Raw genomic sequence first — 21,799 nt, 5'->3', positions numbered from 1 at the left:
GGGGGGAAGGGGGGACCTTCCACACACATATGGATCACCTGAGCCCCATGATAAAAAAAATGTTTCATAAATGCACCATGCATTCCTCCGCAGACCCCTTCCAGACAGGGATTCTCTTCCTCAGCCTCCTTTCCAAGTAGAGTGTGGGCCTGGGACTTGATGGAGTCTTCCCTTTCTTGGATGCCCTCTTTATTTTTAGGCTGTGCACTCTTAGAACCGTGTGTCTCCTAGGCGATATGATGCTGGAATTTCCAGCATCCACCCTCCATCCAGCATCCAGTTGATCCTTCAGAGGACCTAGAGAGCAGTTATCTCTCTGCTATTTACATCCTTCCCAATCTGCCTTCATCCCGTACCCAGGCCAAGCTCTGCCCATTCAGGGCCTGCGGACTCCTCCCTCTGGGTAATGGTTCTATCGCCCCTGCCCCTCAGGCTCAACCATGCAAGCCCTTTGGTCTCTTGGAGCCTTCAACCTGCAGACTCGTTCAAGCCTGCAGGACCTCAGTCTTTGTGTTTTCCTGCCTCAGAATCCATATAGAGTCTGGGATGCATGGAAGCCGCTATTTCTGGTCATATCACCACCACCTCACCCTCAGAAGGTGTCTCCTTTGTCTGTGGCATCCTGCTCAGAGACCTCCACAGGCCACAAGCCTCAGCAGTCAGGTTGAGCAGGTGTCCAGATAATGTTTGTGACAGAAAGAAATGCTCAGAAGACTGAGTAGCTCAAGTGACACAAGTAACGTGATGACGGTTACCATGGTGATCTCAAGAATTCTCTCCTTCTTGAACCCTCCCATCTCTGCTCACAAGAAGTGAGAGGGGGAACCCCAGCCATAATAGTATCTTTTGCTGGCCTTCCAGCTGAGCTCCTCTTTGAAAACCAAAAACCCGTCAATTCCAGAGAGGGGTGTTCATGCTTCTCAACCCACGGGGTCCTTAATCCAAAGTTAAATAAGTATGTTTTACTTTAATCAGGAATAAATACATGATTAGGCAAAGTGTAATGCTTCCCACTTAGAAATACGCCCCCCCAAGTGCTCCCCAGAGTTCCAGTCACATTGACCCCAACAGAAAACAGCATAGAAGACGTTGAGCAGGCGTGTCAGGAGGCAGAGAACATGGCTCTCACAGCAGGAGTCACTAAATGTGTGTGACATTTGTTTCTCACACACTGGCCGGTCTCTCTGAAATAGCCTTTCGGGGACTCTTAGGTGACCACACATGTCTCCTGGTGTGGAACACCAGGAATGACAATAAGTGAATTCATGTCAATGTACATGATTTTGCCATTTGCAGGATGAGCCCAGGTATGTGGAATGCACGTAGGCCACAGCTATTCTGCCTCCCACCCAGGCAAGATGGGAGACTGGCTGGAGGCTTCTCTTTCCTGAGTGCCCTGTGAGCTTTCTCCCACCACCCACGACTCACGGAGAAGCAGCACTCAGCTTCTCCGACTCCCTTTTCCCAGATAGAGGCATTCTTATTCATGCAGATGCCAGCCCTTCTCGGAATGCAATACACAGGATAAATTAATTACTTTAAGCCCATCAGTCTCCTAAAAAAAAAATCTAACCATACTACTCAACTCGGTCCAACAGCCTTTGCATGCCTGGCAGATCCATGGAACAAGAGCCCCTTGGGTAACCCTCACTTGTCCCCAGCCCATTGTAACTGTGAGGCTTCCTCCTGTCCACAGTCACTGTTACATTATGCTGTTCTGTTTGTCCTTCTGTCACTGCTGGAAGCCCAGCATTAAGGGACGCTATTCACACCTCTTCTATTCCCATTTGACCTCAGCACAGTGGGCTCTGCCAATAGGCATGAGGGACAGGGCTTCTAGAACAACACAGGACCCCTGTCGCTGGAGGAGGCCGTTTACACGAGGAGGCAAGACGGTCTGTCTCAAAAGTTTGTGCAGTAGAGCTGCCTCCTGCCTCTCTTGCTCGTCCCTTCACTGACCTACACTCTCCCGTGACATGGCATGGCCACTCCTGCCCAGGCGGCTTTGGTGCACCCGAAGGCAGAAGGCCCCACTTGGATCAGAGCTGTAAGTCCTCCTGGATAGTGTTTAGTGTCGCAGGTCCCTCTGAGAAAGAGAGGAGACATAGCCCAAAGGTCTCACGGGGCCTTTAGAGGTCGCTCTGCTCCAGGTAGAGGTTATTCTTCAGACCCAAGAAGTCATCTTCCTCACACGATCTTTCTCAGATAGATGCTATCCACAGGGTCTCAGAGGAGGGCCGTTGGGACTGTGAGCTGGAGTCAGTCTCCACGCACTCTTTCAAGAGTGTTCTGTCCTACACACACACACACACACACACACACACACACACACACACACACACACACACAGAGCTCTTCGAAGCACTGCATTACATCATGATTCAAGCATGATGTGGCCCCACAACACTCATCAGACACCAGGGAGGAGTCCCTCCGATCACCATGTAAAGACAGTCTCTGCGTGTGACTTCTCTGGGTCCCCGGGAGACATGAGATGGCCAGGGAGTAGAGAGCTCTGGCTTCCACAAGACCCCAAGGTGGCAGTCAAAAACCTTAGTCTTTGTGCGCCAGCCAGAGTATTAATCTTCAAAGTACTGGGGCGCTGCAAAGAAGGAGCTCTTGCGTTTGCTGCCGCTGTACACTAGGGAGAGGCTCTTCTTCTTCCTACGGTCGAAGGAGGCGGAGTCATCCCCCGTCAGGGACAGGTAGGACGCGATGCTTTCCCGGAGGCCATAGCTGAAAAGGGACTCATCCACCGTGAGTGGGTTCTCTGCTCCCTCCGGATGGTCCTGCAGTCTGTGCGTTTAAAGATTCAGGCAGAGAAAGGCAGAGTTGGGGATGGAGACGAAGAAAGTGAGGGAAAGGGAAGAGGAGGAGGAAGGGAGTGACAGGAAGAGGAGGCAGAGAGAGAAGGGGAGAGGGTTAGTCTTTCTCTGAGTGGTTTGGATTCTGTTTCTTGCATTCGTATTCTTGCTGGGAGCCACTGTTTCCTCGTATGGGTTAAATGTCCCGTGATAAACCTCAATGGATATTCTTTACAGTGGTCACAAGGAATGACCATTTCATTCATGTCTTGGGCAATTCTGATCTCTGATTTGCTTTAAAATAACTGATGAGATACCTGGATCCATGCTCAATTAATAAGATACCCACTGGTTACAACCCACAGACACACAACTGGAAACTCAATTAGCTGCCAATGGACTAAATGGAACAAACCAGCGGAATTTTCTTTTTCTTTTCTTACTCGGAGAGAATGAGTTACCTTAAGATTTGGGTGGAGTGTTTAAGCTTTGTAATTAGATTTTTAAACATTGAATTTATACCAAATTTATCTGTGTGCTACTGTCTTGGGTTCTAATAATCAGAAAGAGCAGGGTGTTGTGTTTCTGTTTTAAAAAATGTGGTGTTCACATTGAAAATGGACTTGGGGGACGCTTGAGACTCCAGAAAACTGTAGGCTTCATGTGCTGTGTGACACCCAAGGCTGGCTTTACAGAATTCAGAGTCTGCCCTTGCTCATGGGGCCCACCAGTGTGTCAGCAGGGCCAGGTGCTGATGCGTGATTGTCTTATGCTGTAATCAACCCCATCTGGTGCTCCTGTGTGTTCATGGAGGGCAAGCATGCATATTTGCACACACACACACACACACACACACACACACACACACACACACACACCTGGATACCCTCTTCCAGTCAAAGGTCTTCTGGCGCAAGGTAACAGATGAACCAGAGTTGGTGCAAGGCGATGGGTGAGCTGTTGGAGCAGGTGTGTTCTGTGCCAGACAGGGTGTGGTGAGCACGCAGCATAGACCATCAGCCACCTCTGCGGATGGAAGTACACAACAGTCAGCGATCCAGGCATGCCATAGACAGCGTGGAGAACACAACACAGAACGGTGCAGGTCCCTGGTTACTGGTGTAGGGAAATGGAAGCCAGGATGCTAAAGGAACATGGGGTTTAGCCAATGTGGCTGTGTCCTGAACGATGTGAGCTAGTGCTAGGCTTACACTGACATGCAAAGAAAGCAGACGTGGGGCCAGAGTCAGCCAAACTGAGGTTTGCGTCACACTTTGCTCTACTGGTGAGTCACCTCATGGCATCTCCGAGCCTCGCTCTCCCCTACTGCAGAAGGGAGGGGAGGAGACCACAGTGGAAAGCAGCTGGCAAGTGCCTATCTGAGAGCAGAGGCTTCCTACCAGGCAGAACTCCACGAAACTGTCCCTGGCTGGGCCAGAGAATGGATCCGGGCACAGCACAGGCCCCTCTGAACGCTTTCAGAGCAGGAAGACAAACGATGCAAGGACAAAAGAAGGAAAGGGAGAAGGAGGAAAAGGAAAAGGATGAGAGAGAGGAACAGAGGAGGAGGCAGGTGGAAAAGTCAGAAAACAACAAGAAAGACGAGAAGAGGAAGGAGAAGGCAAAAGCAAAAAGGCAGGACAGAGCCAACGGGCAAGGCCAGAATAAAGCAAAAATGAGGTAAAGCCAGTGTTGCCCCCCCCTTGGCTGGCACATGGCATCTGGCCTGCAGGGTCTCATCTCTCTTGGAGCGGTAGGAACTAACTCCCAGGAGTTCTAAGCCTCTCTGTCACATGGCATCATGAGGAATACAGATTCTGTTGTCCCTAGGCCGAAGGAGTCAGTGCCACCTTACTCAGGACATGGGTCCCAGCCCTGCCCTCAGCCCTGGGGAGACCCAGGGGCCTAAGATAATAGACATACAGCATATCTCTAGCAGGACTCAGGTGCCTTGGCCTCAGTCCGCCCACCCTTGGGTTTTAGAGAGTACCCTACCTCCCTAGTGGCCTCTTTTCATCCGATCTGTGGATCTCTGGGGTGTTCTTACCATTGGAAACTGTCTGAGGAAGCAAAACAGCCTAATAGAGAGTAACATACCCCCTACGCACTCACACTGTCTCTCCCTCCTTCTCTCTCTGTCTCCCTCCTTCTCTCTGTCTCCCTCTCCCTCTCCCTCCCTCTCTCCCTCCCTCCCTCCCTCCCCCCTCTCTCTCTCTCCTGGTTTCCAGGTGGACATCCTGCTAATCCAGTATGTCACCCAGATAGACACAGGTGTCAGAGTCGGGCTGGGGGCGGGTTTAACTGAAAATGCATCTGAAACAGTGAACTATTGGGGCTGGAGATGTTCTGAGGCTTTTCAGACAACGAGGGTGGACACAAGGCAGACGGGAAGCCTAGGGATACTGCAGCTCTACTGCATGGCATGATGGTCTCCCAGGCTGCCCCGCTTTAGGTCTGCTCACACATCACGCATCGCGTGGCATGGAGTGAACCAAGTCACACAGGCAAGTGGCGTGAGCCAAAGGCTGGTCTGCCCTCACCCAGTGCACCCCACTGAGGCCGTCTCAAGTTCACGCAGTGGGTAGGATGCCCCACACTTGGGATATAGAACAGAAACGGAAGCAACAGTCCTGACCCACCGACTGGGAACCAGTGATGCGTGCCCACAGCAGTGCATGGCCTTGAGTAGAAAATGGGGGTCCTTGTCCTTGTCCTGTCTGTTGGCTGCTATGCACCATCTAATTCACCCTGGCCCCAGCAACCCTGTTCTTGATCCCATTTTTCCCAGCGAGATCTTAGATGAGATACAGGAAGCCTTCTGGTTCCCAGGCCCTCCTCCGTTGGGCAGAGGTGAGCCCCCGGCTGCAGCTCTTTGGCCCTCATGACAGTCAGGAGCGTCTTTCAGGAAGGCACTAGTTCTGCACCAGCCTTGCTGTAGTCCGGAAGCTCGAGAGGAGGTGCATATGCCTAGCCCGGCAGTACATGGTCTCCCAGTCACGAGAGCTCCAGTGGGTGGCATGAGCTTCATGTTTGCTATTGTCTATGCAAAACTTCTGGTCAGAACACTCCTGAGATGATTGTTATTAAGAGTCAAATACCACAAACAACCTTTAGGCAGAGGTAGTCGAAGTCCGGGACTCCCTTCCTCTTTCAGTTGTAGGCAGTAGGTAGCTACTAGCTTTGAGGCCATCCCAGAAGTGATACTTGTTATTGTTTTGCACCTGCCAGACTGTATTAGTCACAGTGCATATGTCACTGTGTTTTGCAGTCTGCAAGAGGCTGTTCCCATCACCTGTAGGGACGGAGAGGCCAAGACCTTACCCAATATCCCTCGCAACCCGGTTTGAGCACACCCGTGCCTCTCCCAGAAGCCATCGCTCAATGGTCAGAGTTGTCATCTATGGGTCCCTTTTTCCTTGCAATGCTCTCCACTTCTTCACCTAAAGACCCCAAGCCCTAAAGGATACTAGTGAGGTTGCCAGTGCAAGGTCCAGAATCTTGAACCAGGGGAAAGGAGATATTAGCAAAGCAAGTACAAAGCCATTCTTTCCTCCCTCCAGCTGGGAGGAAGAGCAGAGGAGGGCAGGGGCCGAAGGAAAGCAGTTGTCATCTGTAGGTGCTCATGGCCAGGTGCCAGCTCTCTGTTGAGCTCTTTGCACATTCCAGCAATTCTCACCGTGCCTGTGACAGGTAGGGACAATCACATCCTCTTTGCAGAGGAAGACAGTAAGACAGGAAGAGTCTCACAGCCTCAGGTGCACAACCGCCATCCAGCAGACACACCATATAGAACAGGGGGCCAGATCCTGTCTTTGAAACCTAGCCAACTGCTGATCCCTCCTGGTCCACCGAGCGTAATTCTAACAACAAGGCTGGTGTGGGGGGCTTTTCAGTCTAACTAGAATCTCTCACTGACTGCAGTTTATTCCCACAAGACATGCAGTGCTCCGGCATCGTGAGGGTCATCCCCGTCTGGGTCAGCCTAGGAGACATATCTCCGCTGGGAGCTTGTTGGTAAACGTGGCCAAGACTGTTTGGAGAGCTAGGGAGAGAGTTCGTGGCATTCTCTGGGGATGGGAAAATGGCTGTTCTCCAGGAAGCTGCAGCAGTGGGGAGAGGTTGACCTTGAAGGTTGAAAAGGTTTTGGCAAAAGGGAAAGGAGTAGTATTTCAGAAGAGTGCCCCAGAGTCACCGTAAGGAGCAGTTCTCAGCCTGTGGTCACGACCCTTTTGGGGGCCTCTTGTCAGATATCCTGTATATCATATATTTACCTGATGATTCATGAGAGTAGCAAAATTACAGTTGCGATGTAGCAATGAAATAAGTTTGTGCTTGGGAGTCACCACAACACGAAGAACTGTATTAAAGGGGCGCAGCATTAGGAAGGCTGAGAACCCCTGCCCTAAGGAGACGAACGCCTTGAAGAGAGGCTGAGTGTCTACGGTACGTGGTTGTGGTTGTGGCTGTGAATAGAGAGGACGTTCTGCTATCCAGGCAGCATGCACAGACGGTCTTATTTGACCTGAGGCGATGAAAGTGCCAGCACAGGTAGGAGAAAGTCCCTGGCTTTTCTCAGTGACCTACACCACCTACCAAACGCTGTCCATGCACCAACACACAGGGCTCACCCCACTGGCCCTGGCTGCCCCTTACCAGAATAATGGGTCACCAGGTCCTCCAGGCACTGGAAGGTGAGCCTTGGTGAGATGTAGTACCAGTTGTTGGGCAGGCGGAAGATGCGGTAATGCTTGACCTGCCTGTGCCTCACCGAGAGCGAGTAGAAACCTGCAAAGGGGACAGAAAGGTCAAGGGTGTCCATAGTGCCCCACGTAGGGATGACAGGCTGCCTAGTCCACTATCACCCAGGCAATAAAGATGCCCCTTTGGAGTTCTCCGTGTGGCGCCTGTGGGCAGCCTCACCCCATCTTTTAGGTTCGTTCACTGTAGACCTCCTACACGTGACTAGACCAGCCCTGAGGGAATGGATAGCGGCCCTTCCTCTTGCCCTTGCTGAGGTAATCTCTGTCTTCTCCTGCATTTGATTGGGGCAGATAAACTCTCCGTGGCCCTTGAGCCCTTCCCAGATGCAAGCTGAGATGTTTGTCCCTTCCAGCTCCTGTCTCCCCAACGTCACCACACTACATGCTAGGAAAGGGACCCCATAGTTCTTCACCCTCCCTGCTCCTTAATTTAAGGCAGATTTTCTTAGGAACTTGGAGCAAGGGTCAGGTGGCGTGTGTTCTGTGTCACTGAGAAATCTGTGAGAGATGTGATTTCTCCTTCAGCGTCATCAATGAAGGAGAACACCCTGGCAGGTACCAGCAGCTCCTGTAGCCTTGGTGTCCCCAAGTGGAAAGTAAGACCCTTGGGCTTAAGTCGAGTTCAAGCCCCTCCCTCCCCCTCTCTGTCCTTTGACTTCCCTGGAGTGTCTCACCCTGGAGTCAGTGAGAAGGGGAAGCCGCTTCCCTCCCTGAGTCTGTGCTGCCAGTAAACGCCTAGGAGGACTGTCCCTGAATATTGTATAGAGGGCAACAGGGAGGCTCGGGACCTGAGTGGTGTGTCTGGAGTCACCTCACTGGAGATGGCATCCCTGGGTGCAGGCCTCAGCCTCAGCCCGCTGACCACCCTGAGGGGTGTGTGTATCTAGTTCCACTTGAGTCACAAGTGTGGTGAGCAGGTCTGCATTGGCAGACCCAATGGGGGTGGGGTGGGGCGGGGCCGGGCCAGCGCAGGCTCTGCTCCAGGGCTCCACCCTCTGCAGGTCTGCCTGAGATCAGAGTGATTTGGGGGTGAGCCGTGATGCCCTGGGTCCTCCACTCTCTTGGTCATGTCAACCTCGGAGGCTTTCAACACTTGTGTGCAGAGACCCCTGAGACCCACCCAGGGCTCTGTCCCCGTATTGCTCTTAGACAGGCAGACTTTGGAGAGAAAGTCGCTCTGGGACATCCGTGGTTACATTATTACAGTCCCTGCTTTCCCAGAGCTGAGTGACATTCCCCAGCACCAAGTGGCCCCTGGTCCTTAACTGGTCCTGGAAAAAACTCACAGAAAACCATGTTTTCTCTCCTGTGAATGAAAATCAGGCCGAGAACTTACGTTGCCTCTATTTTAAAAGGCCACAACCCTAGACAAAGAAGTACAGGCAAACAAGGAGTGTTGTGAGCTGGAGAAACAGTCCTCCTGAGGGAGACGCAAAGCAATTGGCTATCTCACACCAAACGGTCAGCCAGGAAAACATACATACAAGTAACATTACACAGGCCGAGCAGGTGCTACTTAGGTATTTAAGGAATATTTACATACACACACACACACACACACACACACACACACATATACACACACACGTAATAACAATTACAGAAGAGAGACCATGGATTTGAAAGAGACCTTCTGGTGGCTACAGATTTCACTTGTGAATCATTCCTGCCCATTTACATCCCATAATACTTTTATGAGGTAGCCCTTTACAGCTGCCACCCAGGGTTAGAAATAGAAGAGTACATTGGGCGTGAGTGGGTACTACCAAGTGTTTGGGTCCCGTGACTTTAAAGCCGGGAGAGCATACAGGCAAGGTGATGAGGACTTTCCCAGACTAACACCCTGCCTTGGGCAAGGGATCCAGGCTGAAAGAGAGGGGGCAGCCCCCTATCAAGTCAGCACTGACACTGTACTCCTGGGCCCCTGCTCGGAACGGTGGCGGCAAGGGCTTTGCTCTTTCTCTTCTTACCGGCACAGGAAATCAGGACGATAAAGATCTCTGTGAGTTTCCAAGCTCACACCTGCTTGCCCTGATTCTCTGAGACGTCCCCTTTTATCCCAGCACAGAGGTAACTGCTGCCCAGGGGGTGGGGGGGGGGTCTGTGCACAGCGAGAACACAGTGTGTGTTCCACTGGACTCTCACCCCGGCTTCACAGATGAGCGCAGAGCACAGAGACATAAACAGAGCTGGCTAGCAAGGGGCCAGACCCAGACGGATGCCCCCGGTCTGTGTGTCAACATGCTGCCCAGGTCTGCCATTCAAGTTTTCTCAGTTGTTGGAACTGTGGCCTGCCCTCTCCCTCTCCCCCTGCTCTCATGGTCGGTATGACACCAGGGAGCTGACCATAGGACTGGGTCTATTTATGTGTGTGTGTGTGGGGGGGGGAGGACAACAGACCCACAGCGAGGCAGCCGAGAGACATGCGCCCTGTGGCCACCTGTGAAGAGACATGGCTCACCTTTCTTTGTTTCACTCTCTCGGATCATGAAGGAGCCCATCTTCGTGTCTGGTAGTTGCAGCAGCTCCTCAGCCTTGTCCCTGCCCAGTCCTTCAAACAGCCAGCTAGGAGTCAAGGGGACAGCCTTAAGTGGCCACGGGAAATCAAAACCGGCTAACACAAGAGTAAACGCAAAGCTGAAGGCCAGTTATAACCAGAAAGCGGCCCAGATTCCGCAGATGAGGGAAATCAACTGGTGTTTCATTCATTCATTCATTCATGCATGCATGCATTCATTCACCTACTTAACTCTGCTATCTTTCAAAGGAAGTGCTCTGAGTAGCTATTTGTGCCCAGTGTTACGTTAGGAATACCCAGGGATGTATACGATAGATGAGATTTCTTGGCCTGTTTCTCAGCACTGACTATAGTGTGTTCCCTTTCGGTGTCGAGGGCATCGTACCTGGTGTCGGCTCAGGAAATGACAGAGTGGGCACGACCCAGGGAAGGACAGAGGCTCAGGGTGGCCCTGCTACTTCCTGAGAGAGCAGCTCCCTCTCCTGCTGCTGCCCTTCACATTTAAGCACAATCACCACCTCAGCTCCTACGGCTGCCCTGTGCCTTCAGTATGCAGGAGCATGCTAGCGTGTCCTCCAGGAACCAGCGAGCGCATCAGAGCCCCTGGCTTACACGCGATGTCTGACTCCAGCCTCTTTTGGACATGGCTACCACAGGAGCCACCTCTGTTCACCTTCCCCGCTTTGAGCACAAGTGATTAATTAAGACCACCAACAGTGGGATCAGGAGCTCAGATGTCATCTTCCCGGGGGAAGCCTGTGGTGTCTGTCAGGTTCCTTACCACTTGAACAGTGGTGTTTGCTTGCTTCCTCCTCCATCTCTGCTGTGCATATTTGGGCTGAGGTTTGGCCTTGGTAGATTGGCAGAGGAGGAGCCTATGGTTTGGCAAGGCATAGCCTCATTCCCAAGGCCCTTCCGTGCCAGAAGGGAAACCCAGGTGTGAGTTTGGTAATGCCCACTGGAGCCTCCCAGGAGGCTGTGAGGCCCCTGCCTGGCTACAGGAACAAACAGTGTGTGCGCGCCTGCTCCCCTGTCTGTGGCTGCCTTTAGTCTGGGATCACAGCTGATATTTACAGGACAGTGCTCCCCTACAGCTGATGTTTTCAGGAGAGTGCTCCCCATATAGTAATTGGGGAGCACAGCCGATGTTTACAGGAGAGGAGTGCTCCCCATACTGCCGATGTGTTCCCCGTATAGCTGATGTTTACAGAAAGGTGCTCCTGGTAGAGTAGTTGGGGATCACAGCTGATGTTTACAGGACAGTGCTCCCCATACAGTTGGTGGCTACAGGAGAGTGCTCCCCGTACTGCCCAGCACCCGCCTCATTCTCTGACAGCCCCCATTTCAGCAGTGTGGTTCCGTATTATTGACCCCCGCAATCCCAAACTGTGATCTCTCCCGGACAACTGAGGACACACACAGAGCTAAGAAGCTTATCCACTGACTGTCTCGTGATCTGCAAGTGACAGAGACAGGATTTGAACCCACAAAGACTGACTTTTAGTCACTGAACCAAGGCGCCTTCGATACCCAGTGCCAGAGCACTCAGGATTATGACAGGAACACTACATCTGAGAAAGAAAAGTCCAATTTGCTTAATTTTACCGCTCAGGAATACAGTCCCCGAAAGTGGGAGGGATTAGCCCTGCACTGGGGTCAAGCCTCCCTTCCTAAGCAAAGCCTCCCTCCCCCCACCACACAGGGCTGGAGCCCCTCTCTATTGCCTGCCTCAGTCGCCTGCACACATCACGACTGAATGATGCCATTGAGACACGTACTCACCCATGGTACACTCTGGCCACACACATTCCTGGGATGTAACTTTCCCGGCCGGTGCTGAGAGAAATGGCTTTCCACCAGCCCCCTTCACTGTCAGGACAAAGCAGAGAGGGGAACGTGCCTGGGTAAATGGCAAGACCAAAGATATGTGGTCATCAAACTCTCCCATGGCAATGTGGGACATTTCTCTTCCAAAATCTGTCATCACTGCACAGACCTGCATAATTCCAATTAAAATTGTAGGGTGTGTGTGTGTGTGTGTGTGTGTGTGTGTGTGTGTGTGTGTGTGTGTGTGTGTGTGTATGTGTGTGTGTTGTATGTGTGCGTGTACTGATGTCATTTCTGATGTGTTTCATTTTCATCTCTCTCTCTCTGTGTGTGTGTGTGTGTGTGTGTGTGTGTGTGTTTGCGTGTGAATGATGTGGGGGATGGAAACATAGGCTTACCACAGCATGCGTGTAGAAATAAGAGGACAACTCTGTGTAGTTATTTCTCCCCTTTCACCTTTACATGAGTCTGAGGGATCGAACTCTGATCGTCAGCCTTGTGCAACAAGCACCTTTATATGCAGAGCTGTCTTTCTGGCCCCACCCTTTTTTTTTAGAGGAAGGGTCTCTCCCTCCCTCCCCTCCCTCCCTCTCTCTGTCTGTCTGTCTAACTTGGAGGTTGCTAAGCAGGCGAGGCTGGCTGGCCAGCAAGGCCTGTCCTTTTCTTCTCGGCACCGAGGTTACATGTGTGCTCTCATGCCCAGCTTTTTCATTTGGCTTCTCAGAAGTTGACCTTGGGTCCTCATGCGTACATGGCCAGCATTATACCAACAGAGCTACCTCCCCAGCCTAAAAGTTTAGTTTTTTTAAAGCCTGTGTAGCCAGCAGGCATCCCTCACTGAAAGCTGCCCGGGGAACCTGCTCCCAGGCTGACATTGCCACCCACCCCTGGGGGACCAGCGGTCGGTTTCCTCAGCTGACATGCACGATTGAAGAGTTTCAAAAACAAAAGCTTCCTGTACTGGTTTACTCCCTCAAGTATAACCAAACATCCGTTTGCCTGTCTCGATGAATGAGATGCTAAACCAAAGGACTAGTTTGTGCCACAGGCTGTCCGGAATCGTACGTGAAGACCCTGGCAGGAAAGACGGGGGGTGCAGTTCTCGCCCGCCCCGCAGTGTTTGCGGACCCTGCTTCTCCGTCCCAGCATGCCCTAGTCAGTAACATGGCCCTGCACACTCCAAGGCTGATGAGCTCAGCCCGGGAAGCAGGATTGGTCATCTAGGCGCTCAAACCTTAAGGAGCTTAGATTTGTTTGGCAAAGAACGAGGAGCCACTGGAGGCTTTGGAGTCCTGGGTGTACTTAAAGGGCAGGTGGCAGCAGGACCTGGGTAGGACTGGACAGCTGGCCATGTCTGAAAATCTGATGGTGTTAGTCACGGTTGGGGGATACGCATGTTTTGAGAAGCTCACTCACTCAGAAATCACGCGCAGTTTCTCCCCTCTCCGGAATATCGGAGGGCTGATGTCAGGAGACGGGTAGTCATTCAGAACAGCCAGGAAGTCGCTCTCAAGTCCTAGGAAGCAAAGCAGAGGGTTTTGACTGACCAGGTACAGGAGGCAACTGGGAAGCTGCTGGATCAGTGGTTCTCAGACTGTGGGTCCCAACCCATTTGGGGGTCCCACATGGGACGTCCCGTATAGCAGATATTTACGTTGCAAGTCATAGCAATAGCAAAACTACAGTTATGAAGTAGCAGTGAAATAATTTTATGGTTGTGGGGGTCACCACAACACGAGGAACCGCATCAAAGTGCCGCAGGATTAGAAAGTTGAGAACCGTTGCTCTGGGACCACCTAGCTTGTGAAACTCCGCTCCCACCCACCCAGGGTTCCAGGCCTCTCTTCTCCACGGAGATGGCCTTCAGACAGGCCTTCAGGCCTCTGACAGCTACAGAAGGTGCTCTTAGTACGAACGCACCTTGGCCACAGTGTTCCCATATGAAAAAATAAACGGGTCCAGAGACCTAGAAGCTAGAGTCACACCATCTGGCTTGATTCCAGGATCAGCCCTGTGCATACGAGCCTCAGTGTTTCCAACTTGAAAATGGGATGACAGATGAAAGAACACTTGCCCCTGGAAGGCTATGTAGAAGCTCCTTCTCAGAGGAATTTGCATGGCCCTGCTCCTCCTTGAGGGAGTGAATGGGTTGCTGAGGGGATAGAGCAATTCCCCTCAATGGTGTGCCCACTGAGAAGTTGCCCAAACTCCTGTAAATATTCCCCCATCTATGCTCACACAAGAAATCCTACTTAAGCTAGGTGAGCCGCAACAAGCAAACAAATAAGAGTGGTCCTAGTTAGAAAGAAGGGGTGAAAGTGATCAAAATATACAACATACATGTGTAATTGCGATTGAAGGAACTCCTTGGTACTATATTTTCTGGTCCCCTGCCTGGCCCTGTGGGTCCCATATCTGTGGTACGTGTGGAAGAGAGTCGGGCTGATCAACCAGGCGTCTCCTCCAGGGCCAGGAGGCTCAGGCTCTGTGGTTTAACAGCCCCTTTTTCTTGGAGGGGAGGGCACTATGTCAGGCATCTAGCCCGCAGAGATTTTAAGTGGCATGGCGATGGTGAGGGAAATGCCAGTGCTTTCTGTTGGAGGTACATTAAAATTTCAACTCCTTCACTTGACATCTGAGACTCAGCTTGACCTAAATTCTGCCTCCCCCCTCCATAAGAGCTCACGTGTGTATGAGATGCTAATGGCATTTTGCAAAGGGAAGTAAGTGTACACAGTACATGTTCTTTGGTGCGCGTGAGCCCAGCTGGCTTTGGAGATCCAACAGTGATAAGATGCGAATCTCTTCCCTGATGGCAAGCAACGTTTGCTTCCGTCCTTAGTGAGTTTCCATAACTCATCCACATTGATGCAGGCTAGCGCTGGGGTCCATTTGAGGGAATCAGCAGCACACTTGCAAAGCACCGGACGTAATCACCCCTGCGCCCGCTGGCTGGGCTTCGGAACCCGCACTTCCGGGTTATATCTTAGACTCTTCACTGAGCCCCTTCTTCCTGCTTTATAAGAGGCCACATTCTAGATCCCAGGATCACATGAGCCACCGCTTGTGCCTGTCCCCGGAAAGTTCAATAGAACCCCAATGCTCAGCTATGCAGGCCGGGTCCCCAGCAAGCCTCCTTCCGTGATGTAGTCACCTGTACCGACATCCAGCTGTGACCTCTCGCAGCCTGGAGGTCCCTACAGGCCAACTCTTCAGTCTCTTACGTAGACAGAACCAAAAGAGGTATGGAACATGAGTCTGAGATGAAGGAAGCTTCCAGGAAAGGGACTAACTAACCAACCACCAACTGGTGAATGAATCAGCTGTCGGATATCGTGGCGGAACAGTACAAGCAGACGCATTGTTCATTTTGGGGCAACTGAGTCATGAGCAGTAAACTATGCAAAAGGTTTGCGAGAGGAAACTAAAAGCGGGTGTCCTTATGAGTCACTGGAGAGGAGTGAGGGCTCCCAAGGGACTGCTCTGTCAGACCCGAAAGATTGGCTCAGTGAGACTGCCGGCCTGAGCCTGTGGATGAATGACACCCCCCCACTCCGCCTTAGCAAATTTTTAGAAAGAGGTTCTTCTCTTTGTAAGACAGATACCACCCCAGAAATTAGAAGCCACACTCAAGTTGGATTAGGGTTGAAGCCAGAGGTCCTGAATCCTACTTAAGGGGCAGAGCCAGCCTCTGGGACATGAAGCTTGTGCAAACTTGGAGGTTACCTATAAGAATGTGCAAATGTAGAGAGAGCCACAGGTCAACGGGGAAGACTGGGAAATGGGGGTGGATGGGGTTGGATAAATCTTCCCTGAGAGGTACCCAGCTCTCAGAGCTAGCTGTGCAGAGTCCAGGTACCTGATGGTTTGCCACTTTCATGACCACACCCACCAAGGGTTTCCTATCTGTAACCATTATAGGCTGAAAGAGAGAGAGAGAGGGAGAAAGAGAGAGAGAGAGAGAGAGAGAGAGAGAGAGAGAGAGAGAGAGAGAGAGAGAGAGAGAGAGAGATTTTTTTCCTGGCTTGATGTACCCAAATATGAAGCAGTCACTTACTCACTTGGCTCCTTCAGCAATGGGTGACACACCTTTCTTAGGCTTGTCTTGCTTCTCAAGCCCCAGAACTCCTACCACCCCTGAGCAACCCCAGCCTATAGAAGTGGCTTGATGCTCCACTGTCCTTGGCAGCAGTGTCTCAGAGTTGCCCTGTATGTCTATGTGGTTGTCAGAGGAATACTCTTACCCGGCTGTGAGCTCAGAGAGGACCAAGCACTTGGGTGCTTAGTGTCATGCAGCCCTGGTTCCAGCCTGGAGCCTGCCGCTTAAAGAAGACTACAGGCACGGGTGTGGAAAGCGATAAGGACTGCACCCCCTTTTATGGAGTCCTCTGTGCTAGGTCTCCAGAGATTTCTCCAGGCTGAGAAGTACTGACTGGTATGTCCACTTATGGAAAAAAAAAAAAACAAGGTTGAAATGACTCCTAGAATATGTCATCCGTGACAAAAATAGAACCTTGAAGTAGAGCCTGTGCCCACCAAGGTGTCTGTGGTTTGACGTGTTCGCACTGAACACTCAAGGTTAAAACGGTGAAACATTACAAAGCCATCTTTTAAAAAAAAAAAAAAAAAAGTCCAAAACAAAATGGAACAGAAATAATATACAAAACCTGAAAGCCCCTTGTGAATACAGGAGTCCCCGTGAAAGGGGAGGGGGGCTCATGGCGGTTACAGTTTCACGGCAGCAAAGGCAGTTTCTCGAGGAGTTTGCTTAACAGCAATGTTTTCACAATAATGACAGAAACATCACCATGACAGCCTTGCACTTGGGCTTCTGCCTAAGGGTTCTCTCAGGCATGTCATATGTGCCCCCATCCCCTTATCAGCAGAGACAGAACACCAAGGGACAAAGCACTAGAAGTGACACAGCCTGACATAAACCTCCAGGGACAACAGCCTGGCCACTGTGAGAACATCCGATCCCAGGGCTCCCTCAGTCTTCCCCGAGCTCTGGTCCCCACAGGGAAATAAATATCAGGGGTAGGGTGTGCCTTTTCTCTTCGAGACATCTTCAAGCCTTCTTGGGGCCCTGGCTTTATGGAAAGTTGAATATTTATAGTTTTTTTTTCATTTTTAAAAAGGACTAATTTTTTCCCACAAAATGCTGCAGACATTTTGACCTAAGCTTAAGCTACCTGTTTAGGCAGACGCGAGCATGTAACATCTAGACTTCTGGAAACAAAATGGGAGGCTTACCTTATGTACAAAGTGGATGTTGGATCATTTTCCAGAAGGTTGAATATTTAGATCCAACCAAATAATGAGTAGGGGTGGAAATAGAGGAGCTAAGGAAGGAGGGGCAGGATAGGGACTCAGGATCCACAGAACAAATGTGTGCTGGCCATGAGGAGCCCAGAGCGTTTGGAATCAGCCGCCTCAGAGCTCTGTCATCTGTAGGAAGGCTTTTTAACAAATCAGAGCTTGACTTCTCCCCATACAAAAATGGGGAATATCAAAATCTGCCCTGTGCTGGGTTATGCAAGGCTGGTCTCTGTGACTCACGGGGTCATTCCCACACAGGGCAAGCATACCCTTTCACAACCAAAACCAGTTCCAAAGCCAGATCACCTCAGCGTGAATGCTACCCAGGAATGCCAACTTGAGGTTGGCATTTTTTGGTCCATCTAGACACAAACTCCACTTGGTAAGAAGGGAAAAGGAAATTCAGAATACCAAATATTTGCTGGTACCTGGGGAGTGCGTAGGGGTGGGGAAACAGAAATGAGAAGGGAGCCAGAGTAGAAAGGAGCCCAGACAGAGCTTACTGGATGTACGTGGTCCCTAGTCCTTAAAGAACAGGCCCTTGAGGCATAATTACGCTTGAACATGTCATGACAGCTTCTTTTCTAATACTAGCACAAGCTCAGTAGACCCATTGGCGGCTGTAACAAAGGCCTTTCCTTCCCATGTTCTGCCCAACCTCATAGGCCACCTGCTCTTATCTGGAGGACGAGGAAGGCAAAGCTGGAGAGAATTAGTGACATGTCCGGGGAGCAGCGTGACACTGAAAATCTAAGGTCACTTCACGGAGCTCTCTTTTGCACCCGTGTCCGGCTGTTCTCTGGCAACCCTCCATTTTCCAGCAATAGAGCCCAGACCCAAGGGAGCCCTCAGAGCTGGTGCAGGCAACCCGTGTGGCTAGTGGGTGCAGGGCTAAGCGGCTGAGTTATTTCAACTTCTGCTTTCACCCTCGCTTACTCTCTGAGTCATCTCCAATTTCAGTGGCTCCTGCAAGGTCACCCTTAGGCCCGACTTCCAGTGACTTTGCCAGGAAGCAACCCAGGAGCATAGCCAATCAGATGGAGCCGCAGGTCGGCACAGAGGAAGGCCTACTGAGTTCTGCTGATGGACGTTAGCAAGGCCTGTGGGTCCTATTAGATAGATAGGGTACTTAACTCGTGTTTTATGACATTCACTGAGTGTAAAGCGAGGCAAAAGTTAAATCCACTTTCTGCTCAAGTCATCCCAAGTTCCAGGAGTAGGTTAATGAGATAGAAACGGAGACCGGTGCTTCATTTATGGGACCTCTCATAACGCCACAGGAGTGTCTATGTCGTTGAATCTGATGACCAGGCATAGTCCCTTACTCTAGGCACGACCTCCCTCAGAGAACCGTATTCCCTGGAAATGATGGAAAATAAGGGGGACACTAGATACTACTCTCGGGTTGTCTGGCTGTTTAGCTTAACTTCTCCCTGATGAGCTGGAGGGGTTTAGGAGATTGACTTAACCCTGCCTGGCCTCAGTTCCTCAACTGCCTATTGAAGGGGTTGACAGTGTTGATATGGTTGGGCTATTACTGAAGGAATTTACATGTGCGATGCCATTCTCATGGGAGATGCATGTGTACATTGGATGGCTCCCTCAGAGCTGCGTGGGACACACCTCAGGTACCAGGCCACACTGCGATTATCCCTGTCATAAAACTGAGAACTGAGAGACACCACGATGAGCCGGTCATTCACCTTTTGGTGCATATTAGGTGCAGAGTCAGGGCTATTCTGGGGGATTAAGACCTTCGGGCCTGCTGGGAAATAACAGCTTGTTGTCCGCTAGGCTCCTTCCACCCGCCATCACAGCTCTGCTGGGTCTTGCGATTTCTCTGTTTCCCTCTTCCCCTTGCCTTGATCAGCTGGTCCCCACCCCCTTTCTTTTTCATGATATCAGCAATGTGAACGAATGTGAGATGGGTGCCATTTCCACCCTGGCACAGCGGGGTAGTTTCTGAGCACAGCCGGTTTGCCTGGTCAACTCTGACATGCGATGTCACCCTAGGTCACAGTAATGTGGAGGGAAGAAACGGGGGGGGGGGGACCATCACAGCGGAGTAACTAAGTTGTCTTCATCAGGAGGAAATCTGTATTTCCCCAACATCCTGGGAGGCCCCCCTGGTTTTTTAATTAACTCTGTGCTGTATGAATGTGACCCAGGGGAGGTGACTGAAGTTTGCATGGACTGGGAAATTTCAGCTACTATTTGCAACTCTGTGAGGAAGTTCCGAGGGTTTCCTCTTCCACTGCTTTTACACTTGAGGGCTGTTGACCCTTGAGTCACGCTCACACTCAAGGGAAGCTCAGGCTTCAGGGATGTTCACCCTTGAGGGGGCTTCACACTTGAGGAAGGTACACACCTGAGGGGTGTTCACCCTTGAGGGATGTTTACACTCAAGAGAAGCCCAGGCTTGAGCGAAGGCCATGTAGCCTACCGAGGTAGCTGACTTCAAGTAGAGCTACCAGGTCACTTCTCTTTGCTCTACTGTGGTGGTAAGGGATCATGGCTGAGTCCCCTAGGCTTCCCCAAGGCCACACAGTTTCTACAGGACACCACTCGGGACTCCAAGGGGCCTTTGGCCTCTGAAATGCGCAGCATTCCTACCAAATCTGACCATCTCTTTATGATGCTAGTCCCTGGGAACTACATGGGTGAGGAATGTTCTAGAATGCTTATTTTAGAAGAAAACAGACCGTAAAGCTGCGTGCCCAGGCATTCACTGTCCTGACGTGATGAAAGAAGCAGCTTCCAAAGACCAAGAGGACTCTTCAGTCTTGAGCTCCCTAGGGCAGCACCAGGGACTTTCCTACCCTGAACAATTTGTCCCAGGCCATGAGAGGAAGCTATAGCTACAGGCTGGCCTGAAGCCTCGGCAATTCAGGCACTGCCTGGTGGAAGCCTATTAGAATAGCAGCAAGCTGGCACCTTCTCCCTTATTCAAATAGAAACGTGAAAAAGAGGAAATCAAGTCAGGCCTGACAACAGGGGTGGGGCAGTAAAGCAGCTTATCAAACGCTGGATTTGACTATCTGGATTACACCCCCTGGTACAGGCCTGGGGAATTCTCCTAAGCAGTAGCCAGAGGGGAGACCCCTGAGCCTCCTTCGTAGAGGTGACCTCCTGCCCACACAGTGGGGGAAAAAAAAGAGAAAAAAAAATGACTCCATGGAAATTTGCATTTAAAAAAAATAAAGGCAAAGGGGCAAGTCCTTGGAGGTTGATGTTTTCGTGAGGCTTGCTCAAGCATACAGGCCCTTCTGCCCCAGGCTGAGAAGAGGCAACTCAGCAATGGATTTGGAGGAAGTCACCTTATACTGCCCACTTTCTGATGCACGGATAGCCAAGAGTGAGTTAGAAAAGAGTCAGTCTGGGGAGGGTAGGAAGGAGACAAGTTGGGTCACTGTGCATGGGGCAGTCCATCCTGATCTGTGTTGTGGGAGGTAGAAGACATACACTCTGTCCACCGTACCTTTGCAGGCCTGTGACCATTCTTGCTGTTTCTCCTTTCTTCCCTCTCTTTTATAAAGGGGAATGCTAGGGTTGAAAACCTAGAGTCCCCAGGAGTGTCCCCTGCATCTGACTTGAAAGGCTACAGGGGTGGGCTCTACCCCTGTTCACTGTTCATCTGAAGGACCATCGGGCTATATAGTACAGGCAGCTTCTGGCTCTGTTTTAGAAAAAGTAAGCAGCTCCTCTGTGAAGGGCCCACAGGTGCCATGGAAAGAGCAATGGCCAGCAACGGGGCAGAACCTTTCATGAGAAGCCCTAGATCAGCAAGCAGGGTGGTTTTCTGAGCTCTGTGAATGATGCCCAGTCCAGTGCTACAGGGCACAGGGAGAGACAGTGTCATCTCTTCTAGGAGAGATCTTGAGCGTGATGATAGGAGGTGAGAGGAAGAAGTGTCCAGGGCTCTCACAGTCACCTTGCAAACACTGTTGGCTACCTCCCTTCCAGCTCCCTACAGGGCCTCTACATAGCACCTCTCACTGACCTGACCGATGACCAAACTTGCCTTTTGCTCACTTATGTCCCCTCCACCCTGTGGCCAGTTGTTGAAGGTCTCTTTGAAGCTCTGGAAGCCTGGTGCAACCTTGCTTCTTGACACATAGCTGAGCCTGGCCACCCTGACTAACCTGCAGCCCCGGCTTCTCCCCTTGAATTCTAGTCTACTGCAGCCTTCACTAGACAAGAGATGTCTTTATCTTCAGCAGGATGCCTTGGAGACAGCGTCTAGATTAGTAAATGGGCCCTGACCGCACAAACCCCCAAGACTAACTGTGTGCCTGGCATGGGATGGATTTATCATGGACTGGCCAGCGGGATGACCAAAAGCCTAGCTTTTGGAATCAGATGGTCTTGGGTTGGGTCTCAGTGAGTAACTCATGACATGGCCTGCATTCCCTTTGTGAGTCTTGGTTTCACCAACCATAAAATTAAAAAAGAATGGAGCCCACTTATCTCAGAGTTCTCTCTCAAAATGGCAACACTTTCGAACTTCCAAGCATCCAGCCTTTACAAATGTTCGTTATTAAAATCCTGAACCATGGAGTGAGGGACTGGTA

At 51.1% G+C, this 21,799-nt stretch overlaps 2 protein-coding genes across 5 annotated transcripts in view; one reads left to right on the top strand and one right to left on the bottom strand.

Annotated features, from left to right (window-relative positions):
- The window catches only part of LOC107977585 (thyroglobulin), a 172,540-nt gene that overhangs the window by 102,290 nt on the left and 48,451 nt on the right, over positions 1-21,799 (top strand). The gene's annotated exons all lie outside the window — the stretch shown is intronic.
- Positions 2,445-17,352, bottom strand: LOC113837470 (src-like-adapter). Of its 3 annotated transcripts, none has more exons than XM_027431580.2 (7): positions 17,163-17,352; positions 13,326-13,425; positions 11,865-11,951; positions 10,026-10,129; positions 7,458-7,589; positions 3,683-3,830; positions 2,445-2,796 (listed from the first exon to the last, which is right to left on the bottom strand). In XM_027431580.2, exons 3-7 carry the CDS (start codon positions 11,888-11,890, stop codon positions 2,580-2,582), a joined length of 627 nt encoding a protein of 208 aa, XP_027287381.1. In that variant the 5' UTR covers positions 11,891-11,951; positions 13,326-13,425; positions 17,163-17,352; the 3' UTR covers positions 2,445-2,579. The 3 variants fall into 3 exon arrangements, with proteins under 3 accessions (XP_027287381.1, XP_027287382.1, XP_027287383.1); XM_027431581.2 differs by lacking the exon at positions 17,163-17,352 and adding an exon at positions 16,154-16,290; XM_027431582.2 differs by lacking the exon at positions 17,163-17,352 and adding an exon at positions 14,250-15,235.

Source organism: Cricetulus griseus, chromosome 10 (assembly GCF_003668045.3).
Source record: "Cricetulus griseus strain 17A/GY chromosome 10, alternate assembly CriGri-PICRH-1.0, whole genome shotgun sequence".
Classification (NCBI taxonomy): Eukaryota; Metazoa; Chordata; class Mammalia; order Rodentia; family Cricetidae; genus Cricetulus; species Cricetulus griseus.
Note: the sequence above shows the minus strand (reverse complement) of the source record. Positions and strands in the feature narration are given on the sequence as shown.

Excerpts from the sequence above, each read along its gene's own strand:
- LOC113837470 (XM_027431580.2), bottom strand. The coding sequence starts at position 11,890 with ATGTGTGTGGCCAGAGTGTACCATGG. Across the intron at positions 7,590-10,025 it reads AGAGAGTGAAACAAAGAAAG|GTTTCTACTCGCTCTCGGTG; the intron begins GTGAGCCATGTC and ends TCCCCTTTGCAG. Across the intron at positions 3,831-7,457 it reads CCTGGTGACCCATTATTCTG|AGGTGGCTGATGGTCTATGC; the intron begins GTAAGGGGCAGC and ends TTCCATCCGCAG.